Below are 27,516 nucleotides of genomic sequence, written 5' to 3'. Positions count from 1 at the left end.
TCTAGGGTTTCTATCGATTCTACCCTATTAACGAAAAGGATATCCACCCTAATATTCTCTAATCAAATTAGAGTCCCCTCATGACTCTCATTCCTTGTATTCTCCTAATAAAAGGCCCTAAATTGATTGCAAGTAATTAGGACTCCAATATGTTTATTCCTTTTAGGTTCCGAGAATCATGAAAGATTTCATTAACTTGATTGCCAAGTCAACTAATCTCTCAAAGATCCTCGGCATAATTCATTGCCATTCACAAATGATTTTACAAAAACAATCTAGAGAAGAATAGCAACACATAATCTTCACAGAGGACTGCAAATTAACATGTTCCATTTAACAAGGATCCCCATGCAGTCTGCTTTCTGTCAATATGTGCACTACCTGAAAGAACTCATACCGCGCAACAAAGTACAGACACGACTAATCGCATAAGATATGACCTTGAAAGTGTAATCATATTCGGATAAAAGGCAACCAGGTTCCGACCACAGCAATATGCCAAACGAAATATCATTCAAGACCAGCAACATTGCAACCTACAGCCCATCTCGAGCAACCTCCTCGTTTATCTACAACATGCCTACAAGACTCATCATACCGCAACTGGCCTCAAGCTTAGTAATGGTTTGGACCAGGATTGACTCCAACATCCCTGTCTGGCATGTAGTTATTCTGGTATTGTCCAGGATCATTCCGCCCTGCATTAGAAGGTGGAGCCATGTTCTTTGGTGGCACCCCTCTCCGGTTATTGGGAGGCATCTGATTGTAGTTGTTAGGCGGCATCTAATTGTAGCTGTTGGGGGGCGCCTGATTATAGCTGTTTGGTGGCCCAGAATTCCAGTTGTTGCTTGGCTGGGGATTATTGTAGTTGTTTGGTGGACCCATGTTGGGAGGCGGCATTGGAGTCCTGTTGGGGGTGGAGGACCCAAGTTGGGAGATATTGGAGCCCTGTTAGGGGGTGGAGGACCCATGTTGGGGGACATTGGACCCCTGTTGTGGGGTGGAGGACCCATGTTGGCAAGTCCAGGTCCTGAATTTGGCCCAGCTTGATTAGGTATAGGAGATGGACCCATATTCTAAAAATCACGATTCTGCATATTTTACCTTCTCCTTTCAAAGTTCCTTGATCTGTCAAAGTTACTAGGTCTGTCATTACGTCTGTTTCTCCCATTTGCTCGACTATTGTTTCTTATCCATTCCTCATGGTACTTGGGATCATATGGCACTGCTTGGCCATTAATAAAAGGTTAACCTGCCAAAACAAACAAGAAAGCAGACAAATCATGAATAAAAGAATTTTCCTCGTTAACTTAGTTGAAAAGGCTATACAATGTAGAAAAAACACACGCTGTTTAATATTACTATAACACTTAGTACCCGGACCACAATTTTTGGGAGTACAGAAATTTTGAAATGAAAATTACCGTGGATCATTTTTTTTCGGATGCAATCGACACACGAAACTGGTTAGTTCAAAATTATGATATTTTACATGAAAACATTGTACTCAATACTGACTAGGGTTGCAGAAAGCCTTCAACAGGGGTTTTTATATTTCACCGGTTCTACACGCCACTAGCACTGCTACCACATCAACTGCCTAATAACTTTCATCGGTAACAGTCTAGAGCCTCAAACTATCCTTTGTCAGAAAAAATAAAGAAATAAACCTAAAGTCAAAATATCATCAGACTGCCAGAGCGATTACGGAATGAGACTTATGACTTAAATGAATCAATTGCTATAAATAATTTGTTCTTCTTTGAAATGCAACTTGAAGAAACATGCATATCTGTACCTCCATAATCTTTGTTTTTAACATCTAAGTAAGAATCAGGAACCTCCATAATCTTTGTTCTTATGGGTTGTCGTTATAATATCTAGCAACATTTTCACTTCTACTCATGCCAATCAAACACAATTTCTAAATTAGCCCCTTTATCACCGCGAACAAACCACCACCTCGTCCACGCCAAGAATCCACCAGACAACAGCAATAACCACCCCAGTGATAATTCTGAGAGTTAGCTATGGAGAAATGCAGAGAGAATTTGAAGAGAGAGAGTAGAGAGATAAACTGAAACTTTCTCATATATCATTGTTACATCCTATTCCTTTTTATAAATACAACTACACATAACTAACTTCTAGATTCACCAATACAATAGCGACACATGGCAATGGCTAACAACTAATAATACATCATGTACTCTAACATTCCCCCTCAATCTGATGCTAGGCAATCCCAAGCATCAGATTGTTACAATGAGAACTAAACAGTGGAAAACACAAACCCTTGGTAAGGATATCAGCAAATTGTTCGGATGAGGCAACAAACTGCAACAAAATGATGCCTTGCTGAACCCTTTCACGCACAAAATGGCAGTCTATTTCGATATGTTTAGCTTTAGAATGTAAAATGGGATTAGTTGCTAGAGCCATGGCAGAGATGTTGTCGCAATGAAGCAAAGGAGTAACTGACGAAGAAAGAGACAGATCCTTGAGTAATTGTTGAAGCCAGACCACCTCAGCAGTGGTAGAGGCCATGGCGCGATACTCGGCCTCAGTAGAAGACCGACTAACAGTATGTTGTTTCTTCGAACTCCAAGAAATGGGATTGTTACCTAAAAACACAATGAAACCAGTTGTTGACCTTCGATCATTGGGATCTCCAGCCCAATCAGCATCTGTGTAAGCTCTAATATTCAAACTTCCAGGTTTATAACACAAGCCAAGCTGCATAGTCCCTTTGAGATACCTCAAGATTCGCTTGACCGCAACAAAATGACTTTCAAGTGGAGAGTGCATGAATTGACAGACTTGATTAACCGAATAGGCTATATCAGGTCTAGTAAAAGTCAAATACTGGAGGGCACCAACTATACTTCTGTAAATACCTGGATCAGGAACTGGAGGACTCCCATAAGTTAAGAGCTTTTGATGAGGATGACAAGGGGTAGTACAAGGTTTACTGTCTAGCATATTTGTCCTGTGCAGCAAGTCCTTGATATATTTGGACTGATGAATAAGGATTCCTGGAGATTTATACTCAATCTGCAAACCAAGGAAATAGTGGAGAATGCCTAAATCCTTCATATCAAACTCCTTGGTTAATTGGTGTATCACAGATTGAACCTGAGAATCATCATCTCCACTGAGTATAATGTCATCAACATAAAGGAGCAACACAACAATCGAATGACCGTTATTTTTGACATAAAGAGATGGATCAGCATATGATGCTTTAAAACCCAAACTAAGAAGAAATCTGGAAAACCTTTCATTCCAGGCTCGGGGAGCCTGTTTAAGGCCATACAAAGACCTTTCAAGCTTGCACACAAACTCTGGATGATCCTTGTCAATAAACCCCTGTGGTTGAGACATATACACTTCTTCATCGAGAAAGCCATGCAGAAAAGCATTTTTGACATCGAATTGTTTAAGTTTCCACCCCTGTGTAGCAGCCAAAGATAACATCAATCTGACTGTAGTAGGTTTAACTACAGGACTAAAGGTCTCATAATAATCAAGACCTGCTTCCTGAGAGAATCCCTTGGCTACTAGACGAGCCTTATACCTCGCAACAGACCCATCAGGATGTCTTTTAACCTTATAAATCCACTTACAACCCACCAGATTCTTGTGAGGTGGAAGAGGAACTAAGGTCCATGTTTTCTGTTTAATAAGAGCTGCCATCTCCTCATTCATTGCACATTTCCACTGAGAACACTTGGAAGCAGCACTGAAAGACTGAGGTTCCCTATCCAGAGAGGAATCAATGGACATGGAAGCAGAAAAAGCCTTCTTTTTAGAAATCCCAGACTTGGACCGAGTTTGCATTGGATGTGCATTAATGTTGATCACAGAAACAGGGTGCAGATCAGGAACTTGAGAGGTAGTGACATCAGGGTGATTTTCAGAATCCGAGACAAATAAACCTCCAGTAGAATCTGAGACAATTACACCTCCAGTAGAGACAAGATCACCAAGTGTTTGAGAGTCGGACTGAGTAACAGGGACCTGAGGAGAAGATGATATTTGTGGAAATGGTATTGGTATGATGGGAGGATGATGAAAGGTATTAGAGTGACTAACCAAGGTTGAATGTGGTTGGGGAAAGACAGCAGATTGGAGACAAGACTTGGACAACCCGTGAGCACTAGGAAAAACAGTTTCATCAAACAATACATGTCTGGACACAATAAGCTTATTAGCCTTTGTATCATAACAAATGTAACCCTTATATTGAGCAGCATACCCCAAGAAAATACATTGTATGGTTTTAGGTTCCAGTTTATGTTGTCTATAGGGTTTCAGGGAAGGGTAACACGCACAGCCAAAAATCCTTAAATGCTCAAGACAAGGTGGAGACTTAAACAACATCTCAAATGAAGACTGCATCTTTAACACAGAGGTAGGCATTCTATTTATAAGATAAGTAGCTGTAGCACAGGCATGAAACCAAAACTCAGGTGAGAGGGAAGCTTTTTGAAGTAATGTGAGAGCAGTTTCAACAAGATGCCTATTCTTTCTCTCAGCTAAACCATTCTGCTCAGGAGTGTAGGGGCAGGACTTTTGGTGTACAATCCCTTTAGATTTGAGAAAATTTTGAAATAGAATACTATTATACTCTCCCCCACCATCACTCTGTAGAACTTTAATATGTGCAGAAAAATAGGTATGAATATAAGCTTGGAAGTGCACAAATATCTCAAAGACAGCAGCTTTATTACTCATGGGAAATATCCATGTATATCTTGTACATTCATCTATAAAGGAGACATAATAGCGATACCCTTCTAAAGACTTGGTAGGAGAGGGACCCCATACATCAGTATGCAAGACTTCAAAAGGAACAAAAGATTTTGAAGCCACTAAGGGAAAAGGTAACTTGGTAAACTTGCCTTGTAAGCAATCAATACAAGTTTGAGATGTGGAATTACAGGGAAAAGTAATACCAGACTTACTAAGGGCTACTTGAGTTACAGAGTTGGTTGGATGACCCAATCTGCAATGCCAAAGAGAGTTATTGATTTTCTGTCCAAGAAATGCTGCAGGAGAGGGCTGTGGTTGTTTAAGAATGGGAAGTGGATAGACAGCTTGGTTACTCAGTCCTTGGTATAGTACCTTGTTGGTGACCTTGTCCTGTATACACACAGAAAATTCATCAACAATACACCTACAATTGTTGTCTTTGCACAATTGATGCATAGACAATAAGTGTTGTGATAAATGTGGAACATGTAACACAGATTTTAACGCAAGTGTATGTGATGAATTAGAAAAACAAGCTTGACCAATGTGTTTAATTTGTAAACCTTCACCACTAGCACTAGTAACTGTCTCTGATGAAGAATAAGGAGTTGCTGCTTGCAAATTGGACAGATCAGATGTCATATGATTGGTTGCTCCAGAATCGAGTAGCCAATACTCTTCTGTGGTGCTGTGGGAGAGAAATTGGTTCTTGCAGTAAAAGCACCAGTTGAACTTTATTGAGGAGAAAACATCCCATTGGAATACTGAGAATGAGACATCACAGGAGGATTCTGCACTTGAGATTGAAATGGATTTGAAGACTGAAACTGATGTGGAGTAGAAGAGGGAAAGGAATGCTACTGAATCATATTGGAAGATGGAGAGTACTTCTGAAATTGAGGCACAGAAACCGGTGCAGAATTGAGTCTGTCAAAGCAGGTGGCAGCAGTATGTCCTTTTCTGCCACATATTTGGCAACCATTCTGAAAACAATTGAGAGCTACATGACCCTTTTTATCACATATTTGACAGATGAGCAAAGGTTGAAATGACTGGTCTGAAACTATCGAAGAGCCAGGATGCTGAAACTGAGACTGAGATGGAAAGATAGTTTGTGCAGAACCCTGAGAACCAGATGGTGGATGAAAGCCAGAATTAAACTTCTTGCCTTTGCCCCTGAACCTGTAGTTATTTCCTCTGAAGTTGTTATAAGACCCAGAACCAGTCTGAGAGACAAATGCAACAGGACCAGTGTTAGGAGAAAATGACAGTGGCTGAAACTGAGACATCTGTGAACCAGAAGGAACATATGGCCCAAAATCAAAATTGCCAGTGGGAGTGGTAGGATGGGAAGTGCCACCAGTATCATAACTTGAACGGGAAGTATTTGCAAGCATAGCAGCCATTAAAGAGGGTGACTTGATGACCTCTTCTAATGTAGACTCTTCTGCCTTCAACTGAGATCGTAGCTCTTTTAGTGAAACCAGATTCTCTCGCCCTCGAATTACAGACTTAATGATATTATATTCTGTAGGTAAGCCTCTCAGAGCTACAATGACAATATCCTCATCAGAAATCACAACACCAGCAGTGGCTAATTGATCCCTGCAATCTTTAATTCTCTGCAAGTAAAGATCAATGGATTCTGGCCCTTTCTTGATGTTTTGCAGATCAATTTTCATTTGAACAATGCTAGTACGAGTCATATTTGCAAATCGCTCTGTAAGATTATTCCACATTGCTCGTGAGTTTTGACAACCAATTACACAGGATAAAGCAGCAGTGGATAGTGTTGCAGTAATCAAAGTCATAAGAGCTTTATCATGAATTGTCCAAACTTTATAAGCATCAGTGATTGAAGAGTTATTAACTATCAATTCACCATCAGAACCTGAATCATCATATTTTGAAGGACAGGTAATAGATCCATCAACAAACCCCATAATGCCATTCCCTTCTAGCAACAATTCTATCTGAAATTTCCAAGTAACATAGTTCGAATCATCCAACTTCACAGTAACAGTGTTGCCAACACTGGGTATAAGCGAAGAAATAGGTGATTGTGTGAGTGCGAGTTGAGCAGTAGTAACCATGACTAATCCAATCAAAGATTCAATAAGTCCAAGAGACAGAGAATCACAAATCAACAATGGCCAAGAATCAACAAATCAAGAACCAGTAATAAAGCGAATCAAGCAGAGAGATCGAAAGAAAACACCTCAACTGCAACGACGAGACAAATTGAAGATGGATCCAGCCACAGATCCAAGAAGCAACAACAAATTCAACAAACGACGACGAACACAAGATCAATCAAGAGAAGAAATAACTCCGACGAGCTCAAGAAACCCCAAAAAAAAAATTTCTAGGGTTTGTAGAAATGCCACCGACAAGCACCAACAAACCGTCACCGGAACAGTGAAGACGAACCGGAACAACAAAGACGAACAGAAGCACAAGAATCGTAAAACGAGCGGAAGCACATGAATCGTCAACCAGTGGTGTTAACCTTAACCGGCGATGATACCATGATAATTCTGAGAGTTAGCTATGGAGAAATGCAGAGAGAATTTGAAGAGAGAGAGTAGAGAGATAAACTGAAACTTTCTCATATATCATTATTACATCCTATTCCTTTTTATAAATACAACTACACATAACTAACTTCTAGATTCACCAATACAATAGCGACACATGGCAATGGCTAACAACTAATAATACATCATGTACTCTAACACCCAGTCCCCGACCGTCGAATTAATCAGCGACGCCTCATCTGTTCTCCCTCTTCCTATCTTTTTTTCTCATATTTCCTCGATTTCTCTACTCTTACTTCGACATGGAAGCCGAAGGATGTTCAGCGGCAACTCAACCTCAAATCGGTGTGTCCAACCTCGTTCTAATTGTGCTGAAGTGGTCGGCTTTCCTGTGTTCTTATCCTTTATGTCGTGCTCTGTGGGTGGCTGAGTCCCCAAAGTACATACTAACATGGTACATAATTGCACACAAAATTTGACTTCTATGTAGCGCCGAGTCCAAGGCAAAGACGCGTTCTTCACTTGGACGTGTTTGGGGACAGCATTTGAAATGGAAACGGTTGAGGGAGAAATTTTTTATTTCATGGGTAGAAAGCATAGCAGAGGCGGCTGGTTTGGTATTGATGTGCTTTGAAAAAAAACTGATTATGTTATGCTGTGAGAATAAGCAGCTGTGAAATAAAGCAGCAGAGTGTTTGGTAAACTTTTTTGTAAAAGTGCTTTTGAAAAAAAAAAACAGTATTATAGTGTTTGGTAAACTTTTATGTAAAACAGATGTGAAAAAAAGCCGATTTTTCAAAGCTGGGTTTTGCACCTTCTTTGGCTTTTTTCACCCAAAACTGTGAAAAAAAACTGAAGCTGAATGTTTACCAAACACAAAAACAGCTCCCAACTTTTTTTCATACCAGTTTTTTTTATAATCACTTCAGTACCAAACCAAGTCTAAGTAAGGTGGGAGTGGACAGAAAGAGCTGTGTTGTGGTAGCTATATATGGGAAAATAAAAACAAGAGTTACATCTCCAACAGCTTCAGCACGCTGCAGAAAGAAATAAGCATAGACAAAGGAGATGTCAAAGAAAAGAGCAAAGAAAGAAGAACAAGTTAAAGTAAAAATGGTGGGAAGGTTTGATTGTTAGCGCAGGGAATGAGAAACCAGGGGAGTGTGCTCAAGTTTCTGCATTCATAGGGGCAGAGGAAATAGCGTATGGTAACCTCATCCCTTATTTGTTTACAAGGTTTCATGCCAAATGGCCTATATTACAACGAAGCATCGACCTGAAGTGCAATCTTTGTTAAAGATCAATACCAGCCTTTTATATATAAGGAAAACTAATTAAAATAGTTTAAAATTTTTTAGTTTTAACGATAATGACAAAATAAATGGTAAAATAAATAGTACCATATTTGATTTTTTAGTACAAAAATGTGGTTTTTCGTTAAAGTGAACAGTACCGCGGACTTTTCATTAAAATTCCTTTATATATATGAGATACTTGCTATCGTAACTATGAAAGAAGAAAGCAAACAAAGAGATAGTGGCAACCAAAAAAGTAGGCAACCAAGTAAAAAAGTGAGAAGTTTTGTAAGTGAGTAGTCATTGGATTTTATTTTTCGGATTTGACTTCTATTTTCCATTTTGGTCACAATTTTATTGATTTGCAACGTTGTGTTGCGGATGTAGAATCTACTGTAGAACCGTAGTCTATCTTCTCCAAGATAAGTTGGACAGCAGCATGACCATATCTTTTCTTTCCTTAGCCAGCGATAGGATTTTTATCACCTACAAAAGTAGAGATAAAAACACTTGAGAGATAAAAACATTTAAAATACTTACAAGAGAACAAGGTAATTGTAGTATAAACGGCTCAAGTAAGGTCATCATTATAAACATGAATTATTTAAAACAATTTATGTAAAACCCAATCTTAATTAATTACTTGAAACAAAGTTTTGTAAAAAAAATTGATTTTAAGACCAAAAACAGAAAGAAAAAAAAAACGAATTTAATTAAAAATATTAAACAAATCGGCAATGGTAAAATAAACTAAAACAAAATAGTTTTGAAAATTAATTAGGATTCCGCCGTCACTTTAACAATTCTTCGTAATTCTTCCAGTTACTTATGAATTGCCCATGCATATTTTGAAAGTTAGGTTTTCCTAAAGTATATTCTACTTGGACCTTTAACCTAGAACGTATATCAAACATGCAACATGTCCGAACGTTCGGATCAAATGTGAACATGAAAGACTCAATAAGTTTTATGAAAATCTTTTGAAAAATCATGCAACCCTTAGAGCACTTTCAGCCTAACAAATATCCCTTAGGGGATTATTGATTTAATCCCCTCTTGGGATAGTTGATTTAGTACCAGTTTGGTACTGCTTAACTTTAAAAAAAAAAGGGTATCAAAAAAGCTCCATGCACTTTTGTGTTTGGTAAACATTTAAAATCAGTTTTTTTTTTCACAGTTTTGGATGAAAAAAAAACTGAAAAGCCAAAGCAACAAAAGCTAGCTTTGGAAAACCGACTTTTGATGCTTCCACAACTTCTACGAAAACCTAATTTCCCCAAAAGTGCTAAGCCTTTTAAACTTTCAAGCACCCAAAATGACCTTAAACAATTAAATAATTTACACATCTACCAACTGGAAGTCTGGAAGGACGTCCTTCCTCCCATATCTCGTCTGTACACTCCCACACCGACAAACCCACACCAAAAAAACACCATCATCTTTTCTGGCAAGACAAGATTAGGATTCAAATTTGGTATTTACATCGTGGACTTTCCCAGATCATACCACATCATGCGCTCTTCTGTAAATCCGATTCTACCCCCAAATTCGAAGCTTCGGACATCTGGATCCTCATAAAATGCCCTGCTTCTTCGTATTTCTAAAAATTAGGAGAGCCAGTGACTAATCTGATCTTCATTTTCTTCCAGAATCCCTAACCCTTAAAATTGTAGGTTTGCTCCTCTCTCTCCCTCCCTAAAAAACACTTCAAAACCCACAAACCCAGTGAAAAAGATGAAAGGTTAGGCGGAGAAATGACAGAGAAAAATCCAGTAAGGAAGATGAGAGGTTAGACGGAGAAAACAAGGGGAAGATATGTTAGACATAAAGGAAATAGAGTCTAATTGATGACTCTAGAAATTCTAGAAGGATTCTAAATTAAAAAGTTTTAATAAAGAGTTAGAAATAAAAAAAAAGGTTATAATAAAAAGTTACAAATAAGAGCAGTTCAACCGTGGTGTTTAGCCCGGTGGACTGGGGATGGAACAGGGCCAAATAGGCCGAGGGATAAGGTCCAGCGTATGCCAGCCCAAGGGACAGGCCAGGGTCGAGTAACATGCCCGGCAGGGATTGCCAGCTTGAGAGCTCAAAGGCGACCTGACGCAAGGCTGACGTTGCCCAGACGTCAGCCACGTATTTTATTTTTTTCTTTCAGGCGCGTGGGCTTTAAGCGCGCGTCATCTGATAAGATTTCAGAAGCGGGGCCCGCGGCGCATTCTGAAAATGTTACCGTTGGGAAGCCACGTGGCTTCCCCTCGTCAGTTGGATTTCAACAGTAAAAATTTGTGGACCATTGGATTTCCAACGGTATCAAAATTTTAAAAACCTTATTTAATTTCAGCCGTTGGATCTCAGATTAACGGTCCACGTTATTCGCCCTTATAAATTAAAAAAAAAACAGTTTAAAATTCTGAAATGTTACTGTTGTGCCACGTGGCACAATCTGGAGTGTAGGAATTCAATTTTTTTTAATCCAACGGTAGAGATTAATTAGGTGAGTAAAAAAAATTTAAAAAATGTAAAAATTAATAAAAATCCGAAAAAAAAATTTTGAAAAATTAGAAAAACTTTTTTTTTACTTTTCTATAAATACCTTATCATTATCTTCTACCTTACACCACAATTTCATATTTTCTCAACTACTTTCAACCACATTCCTATTTTTCTCTCAAAGTTTCAATCCAATTTTTTTCCAACAAAATGACTACTGATGCAGTTACGAATTGGATGTTTTTTGAAGATGTTGCGTTGTGTACTAGCTGAGTTGAAGTTACTCATGATTCTCGTACGGGTAATGAGATGCAGTTGCAAGAAATGTGGAGTCTTATTCATACCAGTTTTCTTGGGAAAACTGGTGGGAAAATAACCAAGGAATCGATGTCCAGTCGTTGGAAACTACTTAGTCAATCATTTAGTACGTGGAGAGACGCATTGGCACATGCTAGTAGTAATCTTCGAAGTGGGGAAAATTTAGCGGATCAGGTAACAATATATTATTTATTTGTTTGTACTATACCCAAATTTACATTATAATTATTTGTTTGTATTATTTATTTGTTAGCTACCTTCATTATAATTATTTGTTTGTATTATTTATTTGTTACCTACTTTCATTGTAATTATTTGTTTGTATTATTTATTTGTTACCTACTTTCATTATAATTATTTATTTTCCCGCATTATGTAGACACTTCAAAAACAATCTTGCAATACTGCCAAATCTAAAAACCACAAGCAATCATTCAACTGGTAGGAATGTTGGAATATTGTCAAAGATTGTCCTAAATTCAGAGTTGTGCCTGTTGGTCCCAAAGTTTTCATGAACAGCACCCATCTACACTCTATGCCCTATCATTGCTCGCATGTTCGTGAAGATGACGCAAAAGAAGTGCCCGAAACGCCCCCTGAACAAGCGTCGGGGTCGACCCGTTATCCAATTAGGCCTCAAGGTAAAAAGGCTTCAAAGATAAAAGGGAGTGCTTCCAAGAATGATTATGCAAAGTATATGGAAGAACTTGCTCGCCAAGGTGAATTGAGTTTGGCATAGGAAATGGCTAAATTTAAGGCTGATAAAGCTAGAGAAGAGGCAAAAGTTATTGCTATTGAGAGAGAATTTCAAGCTAATAAGAAAGAAAGAGAACTACTTAGGCAAGAAAGGGACCAGGTTAAAGAAGAAAGAATGGCTCAACGAGATCGTGACATTATGAACACGTCTTTAGAAGGGAAGTCTCCAAATTCTAAACATTTTTGGAAATCGGAGAAAGTGGACATGGTGCGAAGGAAGCGTGCAACACAAGCGAGAGCTAGTGGAGATGGTCCTAGTACGACAAGAGAAGATCATCCTAGCACCACAAATTGGTTAGGTGATGATGATGAATTCATGACCCGATAATTTTTCAATCACTTTGTTTGTAATCGGAGCCCATAATTTTCCAATAACTTTGGGTTGTAATTTATTATTTATTAAATAGAGTACTTTATGTTGCTTCCAATTTATTGAATTTAGTACTTTATTTGAAGTAAAAGTAAATTTATTTAATATGGTAATTTATTTATACTAAGTGAATCTTTATTCAAATGACATAAACACACCAAATAAAATTACATAAACATACCAATTAATAAAAAAACTCACTAAATGAACTTAAGTATCTTTAGCTTGTTTCAATTGCCATTGGTGCTCTATCAAGTCAATTTGTCGGGCATTGTGCATATATGGCCTTTGAAATGCAGTATATCGTTGAATGAGCCTTTCATTGTAACATCCATCCCTTTCTAATGGCTCGTGTTGCACGGGTTCTTTGGTGGCATCATGAGCACAATATATTTATGTTCTGGAATTGTTCATCGTGTCTGCCTCATATTCATCAACAGCATCATAATCGTACTCATCTTGCACAATCATGTTGTGAAGAATGATGCACGTCATCATGATGGATTGAAGCGACTCTACATCAAACATTCTGGCAGCACCCCTGACAATCGCCCATCGAGCTTGAAGGATACCAAAACAACGCTTCACATCCTTCCTGCACCCCTCTTGACAACTTGCAAAGTGTTTTTCCTTTGTACTTCGTGGACATGGCACTATTTTGATAAACCATGACCACCTTGGGTAAATGCCGTCTCCTAGGTAGTATGGCCCTTCATACTTACGTCCGTTAACCCAGTACGTGACTTTTGGTGCCTTTCCTTAAAGGACATCGTTGAACACTGGGGATTGGGTAAGGACATTGAGGTCATTTTGAGCTCCCGGAACCCCCAAAAATGCATGCCAAATCCATGTATCAAAAGATGTCACTGCCTCTAAAATGATATTTTTTTTGTCTCGTTTTCTATCCCCATAAGCGCCTTACCATCCACTTGGATAGTTTTTCCAGGTCCAGTGCATACAGTCGATGCTTCCAATCATCCCAGGAAATCCTCGCATCTCACCCTTCTTCAGAAGCCTTTGCAAGTTCATGTCAGTAGGTCTTCGGAGGAACTCTGCGATGTAGATAGATTCGATTGCTCCGCAAAACCTTATCGGAGACTCAACAATGGTTGATTTCCCCATCCTCGCTATCTCATCCACTTAGTCTACAAATACTTCATATGCAAACATCCGCAAGGCAGCAGTAATTTTTTGCTCAGGAAGGAGACTCATAGCACCAAAAGCATCATTCTTTTGCTCAAAGTAAGAATCATGGTTACAAACAGCAATCATGATTTTGTTGAACAAATGTCATTCCATTCTAAAACAACATCTAAAATACGTATCAGGAAATGCACTATTACGGACAAAATAATCGTCCAAGAGTTTCGTACCTCGTTGTTGCCTGCTTCTATCAAGGTTTCCAAAACGGCTGGGCCCACAGATCTGACCCACAGCTTGGATGACTCGACGGGAATGTGAGGCTCTGCCCATTCTTGCTTCGTCATCTCTCCTTCTACGCTCCTCATCATCTTCCCCCTCATTTTGGGCCACTTGGAGATTGAACATTCCTTCTGATTGGTTAAACAATTCTTCCCTCTTGCTGATCGATTTCCCACATCATCCTTGAAGAAGAAGATATTGTAGGAAGGAAGCAGAAATTATGAATAATGATACAGATTTTGATTTTGGTGAAGAAGGAAGCAAAAACTATGAATAATGATAGAGTTCTTCAGAAAATTGGTGTGAGATTTCTGAGGATGGATAGTGGATTATATGAAGGATTCAGAAAGGATCAGGTTGTAGATAATGCCACGTGGCATGCCATCATTCGTTAAAAATCTGATCGAAATATATCCTCAAAGATTGTAAACAGATTGTGACACGTGGCGCGACGTGATTGGATAAAAATCTTATCGAAATCCATCATCAATAATTGTCTTTTCAGATAATGACACGTGGCGCAACGAAAACGATTAAAAATCTTATCCGAAATTACAAATAAAATTATTTTATCTTATTTTATAAATAAAAAAAATATTAATAATTTATTGCCTATTGCCAAGGCTATTCAATGTAAGGGTGGAGATGCAAAAGGCTATTACTGTTCATTAATGGCAGTTATTGTTCACTTGGTGGATTAAATAGTGAATAGCCTGGGAGAGCCTTTCCCACGGTGGAGTTGCTTTAATAAGTGGCTCTCTAGGTTTCATCCCTAGAAGAGCGTAATAAAAAGTTATAAATAAAAAGGTTACAAATTAAAAATTTTATTAAATAAAATCATACTAATTTTAGTCATTTAACATAATCAAAGCAGTTTTATATAAAAGTTCATTTAATCCCTTCCCCTCCCAAGAAAAAACCACTCTAGCCCATCCAATTCATTGGGCTTCGGGGAGCCCAATTGCTCACCCAATGGATAATTGACTGGCCCAACCCTCAGGGCAATGATGCAAGGCTGACGTCATGGTGATGTAGGCCACTATTAAACATTTATAAAATATTAATAAAATATTATAAAAGATTAATTTTTTTAACAAACGATATCATTTACATTAAAGGGGATGGGGTAGGTTTAGCCTCAAAATGGGCTAGCAATAATGTGGTTCAAATTCGTCTTTGACGAGAATCGAACCTAAGTACAAAATCATAAAAAATTAATTAAAAATACCAAAATTATATAAAAAAATTTATAATTATTTGCTATAAATGCCTAACCATGTTATTTCACCTTACACCATATTTTAATATTTTAAATACTTTCAATCAATCTTTTATTTTATCCGCAATTAAAAATACTTTTATTAAAAAAAATATTAAAATACAAATTGCCTGGGCTATTCAGTTTAGGGGTGGAGATGCACTTGAGGTTCATCAAAGACAAATACTATTCACTTGAGGGGATTGAATTACTTATTGTAGGGGCTTTTTAGGGGTGGAAGTGCTCTTAAGACGTGATGTTCGTCCTAAGTGAACTTACAATTATTAACCACAAAAAGCCCTCGTCACCTTCAGGAACCTTCCGACCAAAATTGCATCAAATTACTTTTCTAAATATCCTAATGGCCGCAAATTACTAAGAGACTTAATAGTTTAAACACGATGATTAATAATATCATAAATAAATTGAAGGAAACTACATATTTTTGCTAAGACTAGTGATCTCCCCCTAGCAAAAGAAATTAGTTACAAATAATTATAAAACAAAATATTATTAAGAACACGGATAGAAAACACCTTGAAAAAAAAAGTAAAAATCCTCAAAGCCTAGCAAATTCTCCAAATTGATCCTCTCTACTAATAGCCAAATAGCCTTATTTATACTACCACAAGACAAAAACCTAACTAGAAAATGTCTTAGAATAAAAGTAGGAAACATAAAAAAAATAATAAACTAGCAAATGAAAGGTTTCCTAATTAAAGCCAAATTCGGACTTCACAGAAACATAGACACGGCAAACCAAATCAACTCTAATTTGGTCCCAAAAAGTCTCTTTTGAAAGCCTGAGATATCCCCAACAAATCTTCAGAAGGAACCTTCCTCAAAATTTGCCATCTTGAACTGGGTTACATTGGCGGTGTGGTGCAGTCGTGGTGTGGTAGTGGTAGCGATGGTCGCGGCAGTACCATCGTACTGTGAAAATGTGAGAACAAAATCCCACATTGGTGAGAGGCCAAACCAAGCAAGGGTTAATAAGAGGGTAGACTATTCCCCATATTGCCAATTAGCTTTATGGTGGAACCTCAACTTTCATACGTGCTCCACATCACCTAATTTATGTTGTCCATGTCTTAGACTTGAAAATTTGTCACACGTGAGAAGGCATGTGAGAATGTGATGACAAAGTTCCTTATCGGTGAGGGACCATGTATTAAGCTTGAACATTTGCCACAGGTGAGGAGGCATGTGAGAATGTGACGACAAAGTTTCACATCAGTGAGGGACCAAACCATGCAATGACGTATAAGGAATTGGGCTATTTCACATATTTCCAATTGGTTTTACGATGGAACCCCCAACTTTCTTCATGTGAGAATGTGAGGACAATGTCACCAAACCATGCAAGGACTGTAAGAGGTTGGGCTACTCTTTATATTGCCAATTGTTTTACACTGGAACCCCAACTTTATTTATGGTACCACTTGCCCATCCCTAAGGTCAATTTTAATTACAGTCAATGACTATTGCGGCTTAAAAACGGCATCTTAATGGATACTGCAAGTATGATAGGTTAGATATAAAACTCAGTGGTGCAAAAAATGAGAAACGCCCAATCTTTCAAGAAAAATCATTTCACAAGGAAAATAACTTGAACCTCTAATACACGGCGAGATGAACAACACTCACTTCTTCTATATGATACATGATCATTTAAATAATGGCATTTTGCTAGGTCAAATATGCGTCTTAATTTTTGAGATAAAGAACACTCACTAGTTCTCTATTCTTAATTTCGAGTTGGGGCTTCGCAAGACTAGGCGTGTTTGACAACTTTTTTAAAGTAACTAAGGCCTGGTTTGGTACTGAGGTGATTTTAAAAAAAAACTGGTATCAAAAAAAGCTGGGACCTTTTTTTGTGTTTGGTAAACATTTAGCTTCATCTTTTTTTCACAGTTTTGGGTGAAAAAAAGCCAAAAACAAGAAACTACAAAACAGTTGGTTTTACGATGAAAGGACATATAAGGAATTGGGCTATTTCACATATTGCCAATTGGTTTTACAATGGAACCCCCAACTTTCTTCATGTGAGAATGTGAGGACAATGTCACCAAACCATGCAAGGACTGTAAGAGGTTAGGCTACTCTTTATATTGCCAGTTGTTTTACAGTGGAACCCCAACTTTATTTATGGTACCACTTGCCCATCCCTAGGGTCAATTTTAATTACAGTCAATGACTATTGCGGCTTAAAAACGGCATCTTAATGTATACTGCAAGTATGATAGGTCAAATATAAAACTCAGTGGTGGAAAAAATGAGAAACGCCCAATCTTTCAAGAAAAATCATTTCACCAGGAAAATAACTTGAACCTCTAATACACGGCAAGATGAACAACAACTCACTGCTTCTATATGACACATGATCATTTAAATAATGGCATTTTGCTAGGTCAAATATGCGTCTTAATTTTTGAGATAAAGAACACTCACTAGTTCTCTATTCTTAATTTGGAGTTGGGGCTTCACAAGACTAGGCATGTTTGACAACTTTTTTAAAGTAACTAAAAGTGATTTAAGATCACCAAAAGAGTTTTTAACAACGTTTGACAAAAAAAGCTAACCACAACTGTGAGTTAAAAACAAACAAAAAAAAAAAAAAAGAAAGAAAGAAAGAGGCACTACGTGATGTGCTTTTAGAAAGAAGCACGTGAAGCAACTAAAGTGCTTTCCAGGAAAAAGCACTTCGCATTTTTTTTTTTTTTTTATTAAACTTTCCATGTGATTCGGGCCTAACTAAGCTTATTATCTTTGTTGCTATCATCTCCCCAATCTTGAATTCTCTTTAGTAGATCCAATGAGCGAAGGTCGTCGTTAGTGGTTTCTTTAGTGGAAAATCTCTATTCGAGGCCTTGAAGGGGTTGGGAAAATTGCATTGTGTGATTATGCTTGTTTGCCAAATTCTCAGTTGGGTTATTGGAGTACCCCTCGACTTCTAATGTGCAATTATGGTTGTTTTCTAATGTTGCCAAAGCTGCTTTTCCATCTAATGAAGCTTAATTTCTAATTGCAGACACTCGAGATCCTATTATATATACGAAGAGAGAAAAGCATTGAGCTGCAGCAAGCCTTCTAACACAATGGCTCATGGCTTCCTTCTCATAATCCTCTTGTTCACGTCCATTATATCTACAAATATCCATGCATGCAACCAAAATGAACGTAGCGCTCTCTTGTCCTTCAACCTCACTCTATCCTCTCCTCCTTTAAATTGGACTTCCATTAACTGCTGTACTTGGGAAGGCATCACTTGTAATCCGGAAGGTCGGGTCACCCATTTGCTCTTACCCTCGAAGGGGCTACACGGAGTTATTTTTACCTCGTCATCCTCACTTGGAAACCTCACTCATCTCACCCACTTGAATCTCTCCCATAATTCACTTCACGGTTCACTTGAAAATAAACTCTTTGAGTCCTTGGATTCTCTTGAGATTCTTGATTTGAGCTATAACCTTCTTTTTGGAGTGCTACCTTTGTCTCTAACATCTAGAAACATCCGGACACTCGATTTGTCAAGCAATCGCTTCCATGGTCCAATTCCGTCTTCGTTCTTCATGCTTGCTTGGAATTTGACAAGTTTCAACGTCAGCAACAATGTCTTCTCCAGCTACATCCCATCCTCTATATGTCTCCATTCTAACCCCTTGATTAGAGTGTTGGATTTTTCCTCAAACCAATTTAATGGCAACATTTTACGTGGTTTTGGGAGGTGTTCCGAGCTGCAGATCTTCCGTGCTAGTCACAATAATCTCTCAGGGCTACTTCCAGAAGATATCTATAATGCTACCAAACTCGAAGAAATTGCAGTACCTCTGAATTCACTATATGGAGGCATTAGTGAGAGAATTGTCAACCTCAACAACCTCGTAATCCTTGATCTCTCCTTCAATCAACTGAGCGGAGTACTCCCTCTCCGTTTGGGGAAGCTCTCCAGGTTAAAAATCATAAAGCTCGATTTCAACGACCTACAAGGTTCGTTGCCCCAATCTTTGATGAATTGCAGCAGCCTTGTAGAACTACGTTTGGCAAAAAATAACTTGGAAGGAGACATTACCAAGCTTAATTTCTCCAAACTTGTTCAACTTACTAAACTTGACCTGTATAGGAACAACTTCACTGGTAAGTTGCCAACAAGCCTTTACTCATGTAGATCCCTGAAAGCAATTCGATTAGCTTCGAACAATCTAGAGGGACAAATACAACCTGAGATTCTTTCGCTAAACTCTCTGTCCTTCCTCTCTCTTGGTAGCCTCCGATTGGAAAATGTCACAGGAGCAATGAAGATATTGATGCATTGCAAAAGTCTTCAAATACTCCTCCTTATGGATAACTTTAACGGTGAAGGAATGCCATCTGACGACGACATGGTTGGTTTTGATGGATTCCGAAATCTTCGAATTTTGAGCTTGCCATTTTGTGATCTCACCGGTCGACTACCTGTATGGTTAGCAAAGCTAAAGAGTCTTGAGATCTTGGATCTGGCAGGTAACAAAATCACAGGGTCAATTCCTAGCTGGTTGGGGACTGATCTACCAAGGCTTTTTTCTATGAACTTGGCAATGAACCTTATTTCAGGTGAATTTCCGAAGGAGCTTTGTAGACTACCGGCGTTGGTACATGAACTTATTGCAGCTCAAGCAGACCAATATGAACTCGAATTGCCAATCTACATGATGAACAATGGCCGGGTACGCCGCATATTGGGCTTTTCTTCATTGATAGATCTTTCTTTCAACAACATTACTGGTAATATACCGTCTGAGATCGGCCAACTGCAGCTTCTCCAAGTGTTGCATCTAGACAACAACAACTTCTCCGGCAACATTCCAGACCAAATGTCTAACCTTAAGAACTTAGAAGATTTGAATCTCTCCAATAATCACTTGTCCGGAAAAATCCCATCGTCTCTGGCGAGCCTCAATTTCTTGAATAGCTTTGATGTCTCGTACAATAATCTCGAAGGTCCAATCCCAACAAGCACTCAGCTCCAAAGCTTTGAAGCTTCTGCATTTGAGGGGAATCCAAAACTTTGCGGTGCCCCACTTCCAAACGAGTGTCGCACTGATGCGCATGGTAAGAATAACCCCGATGATGAGGACGATGGGCATCAACTTCCGTGGTTCTATATTTCGGCTGTGTTCGGGTTTATTTTTGGATTCTGGGGAGTATGTGGTTCTTTGATCGTAAAGAAGACATGGAGGTATGCGTACTTTCAGTTCACAGACAATGTACAGGATAGGCTCTATGTCATGTTAGCATTGCGCATGGATAGGATGAAACGATGGCTTAGCTAAATAGAGTTCTTTGTTTTTTCTCGGTTACATTTGGGGGTTTCGAATACTCTGTCATGTATTTTATTTTATAATAAACGTCCCTACGCTATCGAAGTTACTGCTTTGTAAATGACTCGTAAATCGTAATTTAAAAATCCCTCTCATATCCCTCCCACATTTCCAATCCCCTCTAACTTGGTCTCGATTCCTTGAGACTTGGAAATCCCTCACCCCAAACATAGCCAAAAGAAGTCAAAATTTTGATTCAGGGGCCAAACTGAGACTCGGGTTACCAAATTGACAATGTAACATGTCATTTTTCTAGCAAAATAACATCACCCCCAAAATATGCAAAAACAATCTACGAACGAATAGCAACACATAATCTTCAGAGAGTACTGCAAATTAACATGTTCCATTTAACAAGGATCCCCATGCAGTCTGCTTTCTGTCAATATGTGCACTACCTGAAAGAACTCATGCTGCGCACCAACGTAAAGATACGACTAATCGCATAAGATATGACCTTGAAAGTGTAATCATATTCGGATGAAAGGCAACCACGATCTGACCACAGCAATCTGCCAAACGAAATATCATTCAAGACCAGAAACATTGAAACCTACAGCCCATCTCGAGCAACCTCCTCGTTTATCTACAACATGCCTTCCAAGATTCATCATACTGCAACTAGCCTCAAGCTTAGTAACGGTTTGGACCAGGATTGACTCCAGCATCCCTGTCTGGCGTGTAGTTATTCTGGTATTGTCCAGGGTCATTCCATCCTGCATTAGAAGGCGGAGCCATGTTGTTTGGTGGCACCCCTCCCGGGTTATTGGGAGGCATCTGATTGTAGTTGTTGGGCGGCATCTGATTGTAGCTGTTGGGAGGCGCCTGATTATAGCTGTTTGGTGGCCCAGAATTCCAGTTGTTGCTTGGCTGGGGATTATTGTAGTTGTTTGGTTGACCCATGTTGGGAGGTGGCATTGGAGCCCTGTTCGGGGGTGGAGGACCCATGTTGGGAGACATTGGAGCCCTGTTGGGGGGTGGAGGACCCATGTTGGGAGACATTGGACCCCTGTTGGGGGGTGGAGGACCCATGTTGGCAGGTCCAGGTCCCGAATTTGGCCCAGCTTGATTAGGCATAGGAGATGGACCCGTATTCTGAAAATCACGATTCTGCATATTTTCCCTTCTCCTTTCAAAGTTCCTTGATCTGTCAAAGTTACGAGGTCTGTCATTACGCCTGTTTCTCTCATTTGCTCGACTATTGTTTCTTATCCATTCCTCATGGTACTTGGGATCATATGGCACTGCTTGGCCATTAATAAAAGGTTCACCTGCCAAAACAAACAAGAAAGCAAACAAATCGTGGATAAAAGAATTTTCCTGGTTAACTTAGTTGAAAACAACATAGAAAAAGCTATACAATGTAGAAAAAACACATGCTGTTTAATATTACTATAACACTTGGTACCCAGACCACAATTCATGGGAGTACAGAAATTTTGAAATGAAAATTACCGTGGATCATTTTTTTCGGATGTAATCGACACGCGAAACTAGTTAGTTCAAAATTCTGATATTTTACACAAAAACTCTGTACAAAATGACTAGGGTTGCAGAAAGCCTTCAACAGTGGTCTTTATATTTCACCGGTTCTACACACCACTAGCCCTGCTACAACATCAACTGCCTAATAACTTTCATCTGTAACATTCTAGAGCCTCAAACTATCCTTTGTCAGAAAATATAAAGAAATAAATCTAAAATCAAAATATCATCAGACTGCCAGAGCAATTACGGAATGGAACTTATGACTTTAATGAATCAATTGCTATAAATAATTTGTTTTCATTGAAATTCAACTTGAAGAAACAAGCATATCTGTACCTCCATAATCTTTATTCTTAACATCCAAGTAGGAATCGGGAAGTACCCAACGGACTCCAGGCAACTCTGCAAGAATTTTACAAATACACACACACATATATATATGAGAACTCAGACACAAGAAAATAATAAAATCCCAACTTAGAAGCAGAATCACCTTTGATTTTGAGTGAAACCTCTTCAGATACAAGCGCCCCAAACGCATAATAGCACCTAGTTGAAACTGAGTAGATCTTCATTCTTGCTTCTTCCTCACTGCAGTTCAGCCGAATGCGTACAAGCAATGTAAACTTGGTTATATAAATCTTCATTACAAAATATAAATCACAGGAAACACAAACAAAAGGAATACAGTACAATCCTATGTGCTTTTTGAAATGTGAAAGCCATGAATCTTACAAAAACTTTAGTCTGTAAAAAAAAAAAAGTGATCAAGACCATGCTATAAGAAACATGATTAAGACCATACTATTTAAGAGATCATTAAGACCCTGCCACAAAGTGGGTTTATAGTTTAGATTTTGAATATCAAAAGCCTACAAAAAAGTTAATGAGTTTTGCTTTTGTTAGAACTTCAAAACATATAACCCAACATTAAGAATTGCACCCCCAAATTAGGCGGAAATATACAGAAACAAAAGAAATTTAGCGCAACACACACATTTATGTGATATAAAAAAATCAAGTCAAAAACCCTACAAAAATGATATAAAGGCCAATTGCAATTACAAAATCATTTCCTGTCTTACAACAGAAAGCCATTAACTTTTACAGCTGCATACAACAGAAAGCCATTAACGGTATTAAGAAAATGTTCATATATTATGTTATACACCATAATCGAGTCGGTGTATAACACAAATAAACTAATATCCTACAACAAGATAAATGCCAGAAAGTAGCATGAGCATACAACCCTCCCCCAATAGAGAAACCACCTCTTGTATTTTCTCAAACAAAAGTTTCCTGGAGCAATTCAAATCAACTTAACCCAAAACACTACTGTAATCAAGAGCGAAAAAGAGAAAATTAAAAAGCAACAACTTTGAAAAAACAAATACAGATATAAATTGAAAATGAATTAAAGATACAAATACACTATAAACACAGACATATAAATTCTAAAATTCCATTTCCAATTCTGATTTCTCATAATCCAAAGACATTAAAAGTAAGAAAAATGATTAAATCAGACAGAAATTAATAGTAGGTGTTACCTTCCGACGACGGTAGCCAGGGTTTTGATGTAGCTATTGATGATCTCATCCCTAGTGATATCACCCTGAGGGGCCTCCATGACAACCAACCAGTGCTCGAAGTCACACCCATCGAGGAGGATCGTCTCCTTGGGAGGCCGGTTCGACCAGTTAGGGTTCGGGTCCCTGAGCGACGACGTCGTCGATCTGGTCGACAAGCACCGGACGATTGCAGGGGAGAGCCTTCCGGCGGAAGCCATGACTCCAGCGAGAGGGCGGAGGCGGTGGAGGAGAGAAAGCGAAGAAGAGCGAGATTGGGCGGCGGTGGTGGATAGGGAAGTGGCGGAGGTGGCGGTGGAGAGGGAGCGAGAGAGAAATGAAGCCACGGCTTGGGACTTGGGAATCGAGCGAGAGAAGAAATGGGTCGCCATGGTTGATCGCGACGAGGGTTTGGGGCTCTGATAAACCCTCAGTGGGAGATAAGGGCAGTGTTAGGGTTTTGGCGGAGGTTTTATAGCAGTGACTGAGTGATGATAAATACCCCTCGATTGTCAATTTATCAGTATATCTCAAAATGGCATTCCAATTATCTTCTTATCTTTTGCAGTTATTTGTGCTTTTAAATTTTTTTTTTTTCATTTTTTTTTTTTTAACGAACGACAACTTTATTGAATTAAATTATTAGTTGAAAGAGAGGGATGTCGGTGGGGATCGAAATCGCCCTGTAATGTATGAGTATGATTTTTTTCCACCACTGCAGTAAAGTGCTATCTGTTTTTCATTTTCTAAACGTGCTAGGAGAAAAATTTGAAGGTAACAATCAAATCAATTGGATGACCATGCAATTTTACAAAGGTACAGACTTCTCGATATTTAAGTACAATCTAGCTCTCTGTTAATCTTTGAGATTCTTTGTCTTTCGATTGAAGTGATTTAGTAATTTAAAAACATTATTAAAGGTTTTAAGCGATATCTTTTTCTCAGAAAAAAATATCTTTCGTAAAGACTAATGAAGCACCTCTGATGTACTTTCTTAAGAAATCACTTAAACTAAAAGTGATTCTACATAATCATCATGTTTAACTTCTTACATGATTATGTTTAATTATGATTCCAATAATCATAAATAATAAAAAAAGATGTGTGACGAGTTTAAAATTTCGTGTGAAAATCACTTTCCCGACTGTAAGCCTCTTCCTTCTTACTTTGGCAAGCCGATAACCAAGATGGGCTTGGCTCACACTCAATGTCAATTAGATGTAATTGACTAATTGGTCAAATATTGAAAAATTCCCACCAAACTGGCATGACACGGTGATGAGTTAGAGTGGGGCAGATAGTGAAGCAACCAACATCAGCCCTACACAGTCAATATTCTGCTCACCTGAATGAACTTCCCAAAAGGAGTCATGGATTTTCTTCTTTTGGGTTTTCACCAAACCCTCCGGCAAAGTTACGAGAAATTTATATGCGTACCTGAAACACAAGTCACGTGATGTATTATTTTATATGTTGTAATAAGCGTAAACGACGAATCAACTAGTTATCATTTAAATGAAATAGTAATGTTACGTGACTGTGTTCCAAGTACACATAAAAGTTACGCCGAAATTTATGTTTGCCAACAAGAAAACTAGAAAGTGAAAATATCAAAGCTTTGGCTTCTCCTCTACGAACCCTAACTTGTACAGCAAACACACAGTTTGGTGTGTTAGCTCATCTCCTCTATTTCATACACACTATCCCACAAATATCCCATTTTCTCTCTCACTTCCACTCCTCCCCGCAATATGGAGTTGCCTGTGAAAATGCCAGTTTCCGGCAGCCATATAACACCACACAGAATTGAAACCAGAAACTTGTACTACAAACTATCGACCCGATTTTATGAAATGAAGCACCTGTGTTGCAGTGACAGTTCGAGGACTGTTCCGAAGTTCATCTTGAAGGATGTGAGTTGTGAAGCAAGGCCTGCAGAGATCACTGCAATTGCTGGCCCTAGTGGGGCTGGAAAAACCACACTGCTAGATATTCTTGCTGGGAAGATATCCCCAAAGAAAATGGGTGGCCAGGTGCTGGTGAATGATCAGCCTATGGACACGAAAAGTTTCCGCAGAATGTCGGGCTATGTCACACAGGATGATGCTCTATTTCCGTTACTTACAGTTGAAGAAACGCTTGTGTACAGTGCTCTATTGAGGCTTCCTGGTGGGAGAAAAGAGGCTGCAGATAAAGTGAGGAAGCTGATGAAGGAGCTCGGGCTGGAACATGTCGCGGGTTCAAGAATCGGTTGGGGATCAAACAATGGGATTTCAGGTGGTGAAAGGCGCAGGGTTTCGATTGGAGTTGATTTAGTTCATGATCCAGCTGTGGTTTTGATTGATGAACCAACTTCAGGGTTGGATTCTGCCTCAGCTTTCCATGTAGTCTCATTGCTCAAAACAATGGTGTTCAATCAGGGTAAAACTATCGTTCTGACCATTCACCAACCAGGTTTTCGAATCCTAGAGATGTTCGATCGCATTGTTTTGCTTTCGAATGGAGCTGTCATGCACAATGGATCACTACATCTTCTCAAACAAAGGCTCAATTTTGCTGGCCATCGTATCCCCAACCATGTCAACTTGCTCGAATTCGCCATTGATGTTATCGAGAGCTTGGAGGGTACACAAACTACAGAAGCCTTGCACAACCAATGTTTCAGGCCTCTGGAACAAAGGTTTGTATGCTCTAATAACTTGGAAAAGAAGCTTCTAGTCTACCCGAATTCTCGTCCCCGGGAAGTTGTTGTACTAGGGCAAAGATTTTGTAGCAACATATTTAGAACCAATCAATTGTTTGTCACAAGAGTCATACAAGCCTTGGTAGCTGGATTCGTACTCGGAAGCATTTTCTTTAATGATGGAAGGGAAAAAGGGAGCATTGCCTTGCAAACACAAACTGGATTTTTCGCCTTCAGCCTCACTTTCTTGCTGTCTTCCACCACAGAAGGCCTACCGATTTTCTTACAAGAGCGAAGAATACTAATGAGTGAGACTTCCAGGGGAGCCTATAGAGTTTCCTCCTATGTCATAGCAAACACCCTCATTTTTCTCCCCTTCCTTTTGATGGTCTGTTTTTTGTTCACCGCACCGGTTTACTGGCTAGTCGGATTGAGGAGGGACATTGATGGATTCCTCTACTTCTCTCTGGTGGTCTGGATGGTTCTTCTGATGTCCAATTCTGTTGTGGCCTGCTTCAGTGCTCTCGTGCCGAACTTCATCATGGGCAGTTCCCTGATTTCTGGGCTCATGGGAGCTTTCTTTCTCTTTTCGGGCTACTTCATTTCGAAGGACAGACTCCCACGCTACTGGATGTTCATGCACTACTTGTCTCTTTTCAAGTACCCGTTCGAGTGCTTTATGATAAATGAGTATGGAGGAGAGCAGGGAAGGAGATGCATTCAAGAGATTGACAAGGAAGGATGCAATCTTTTCGGGGACGGATTCTTGAGACAGCAGGGTTTGAAAGATGCACAGAAATGGAGCAATTTAGGTGTGATGCTGGGTTTCGTAATTGGTTATAGAGTGCTTTGCTTTCTCATTCTGTGGTGCAGATGCTGCAGAAATAGAAACTAGCTGGCTATATATACTTACACAAAAGATAAACAATCACTTGTGGTGTTTCTGTTTCAAATTCTTTTGAATAATTCTTTGAGGATGATCAAACTATAGTATCGTCTTCGCACGAAAATGTTCAGCTTTCATGAAATATTAACCATAACATCCAGTTTCGATTTGATTGATGTTTCGAGTTTTCGCATGCCTTTGAAACATGTTGATTCACGCCGAGTCCACTCCGAAAGTTCTACTTTTGATCCCGTTTCAATGTTCATGGATAGTACATTATCCATAACAAAACATTATCCAGAAAAATAGTTCTTTCACAAACAGATG

General features: G+C 38.9%; 3 protein-coding genes and 1 pseudogene across 3 annotated transcripts; 2 read left to right on the top strand and 2 right to left on the bottom strand.

Annotated features, from left to right (window-relative positions):
- Positions 1–615: 615 nt before the first annotated feature.
- On the bottom strand, positions 616–1,847 carry LOC125478133 (annotated as a pseudogene).
- Positions 1,848–16,111: 14,264 nt separating this feature from the next.
- LOC103927948 (receptor-like protein 2) lies at positions 16,112–20,610 on the top strand. Its single transcript, XM_048585920.1, has 3 exons — positions 16,112–16,166; positions 18,128–18,131; positions 18,233–20,610. The coding sequence occupies exons 1-3, from the start codon at positions 16,112–16,114 to the stop codon at positions 20,511–20,513; spliced, it is 2,340 nt and encodes a 779-aa protein (XP_048441877.1). The 3' UTR covers positions 20,514–20,610.
- Positions 20,611–20,781: 171 nt separating this feature from the next.
- LOC103927932 (multiple organellar RNA editing factor 8, chloroplastic/mitochondrial-like) lies at positions 20,782–24,012 on the bottom strand. Its single transcript, XM_009336912.3, has 4 exons — positions 23,603–24,012; positions 22,543–22,640; positions 22,386–22,451; positions 20,782–21,832 (listed from the first exon to the last, which is right to left on the bottom strand). The coding sequence occupies exons 1-4, from the start codon at positions 24,010–24,012 to the stop codon at positions 21,195–21,197; spliced, it is 1,212 nt and encodes a 403-aa protein (XP_009335187.2). The 3' UTR covers positions 20,782–21,194.
- A 1,275-nt stretch (positions 24,013–25,287) lies between these two features.
- Positions 25,288–27,361, top strand: LOC103927933 (ABC transporter G family member 10-like). The gene has a single exon (XM_009336913.2). It carries the CDS (start codon positions 25,372–25,374, stop codon positions 27,196–27,198), a length of 1,827 nt encoding a protein of 608 aa, XP_009335188.2. The 5' UTR covers positions 25,288–25,371; the 3' UTR covers positions 27,199–27,361.
- Positions 27,362–27,516: the final 155 nt, after the last annotated feature.

This window comes from the organism of the source record quoted next, unplaced genomic scaffold (genome assembly GCF_019419815.1).
Source record: "Pyrus x bretschneideri cultivar Hongxiangsu unplaced genomic scaffold, Pyrus_bretschneideri_v1 Contig23, whole genome shotgun sequence".
Classification (NCBI taxonomy): domain Eukaryota; kingdom Viridiplantae; phylum Streptophyta; class Magnoliopsida; order Rosales; family Rosaceae; genus Pyrus; species Pyrus x bretschneideri.
The sequence above is the reverse complement of the archived record's forward strand: the minus strand, read 5'-3'. Positions and strand labels throughout refer to the sequence as shown.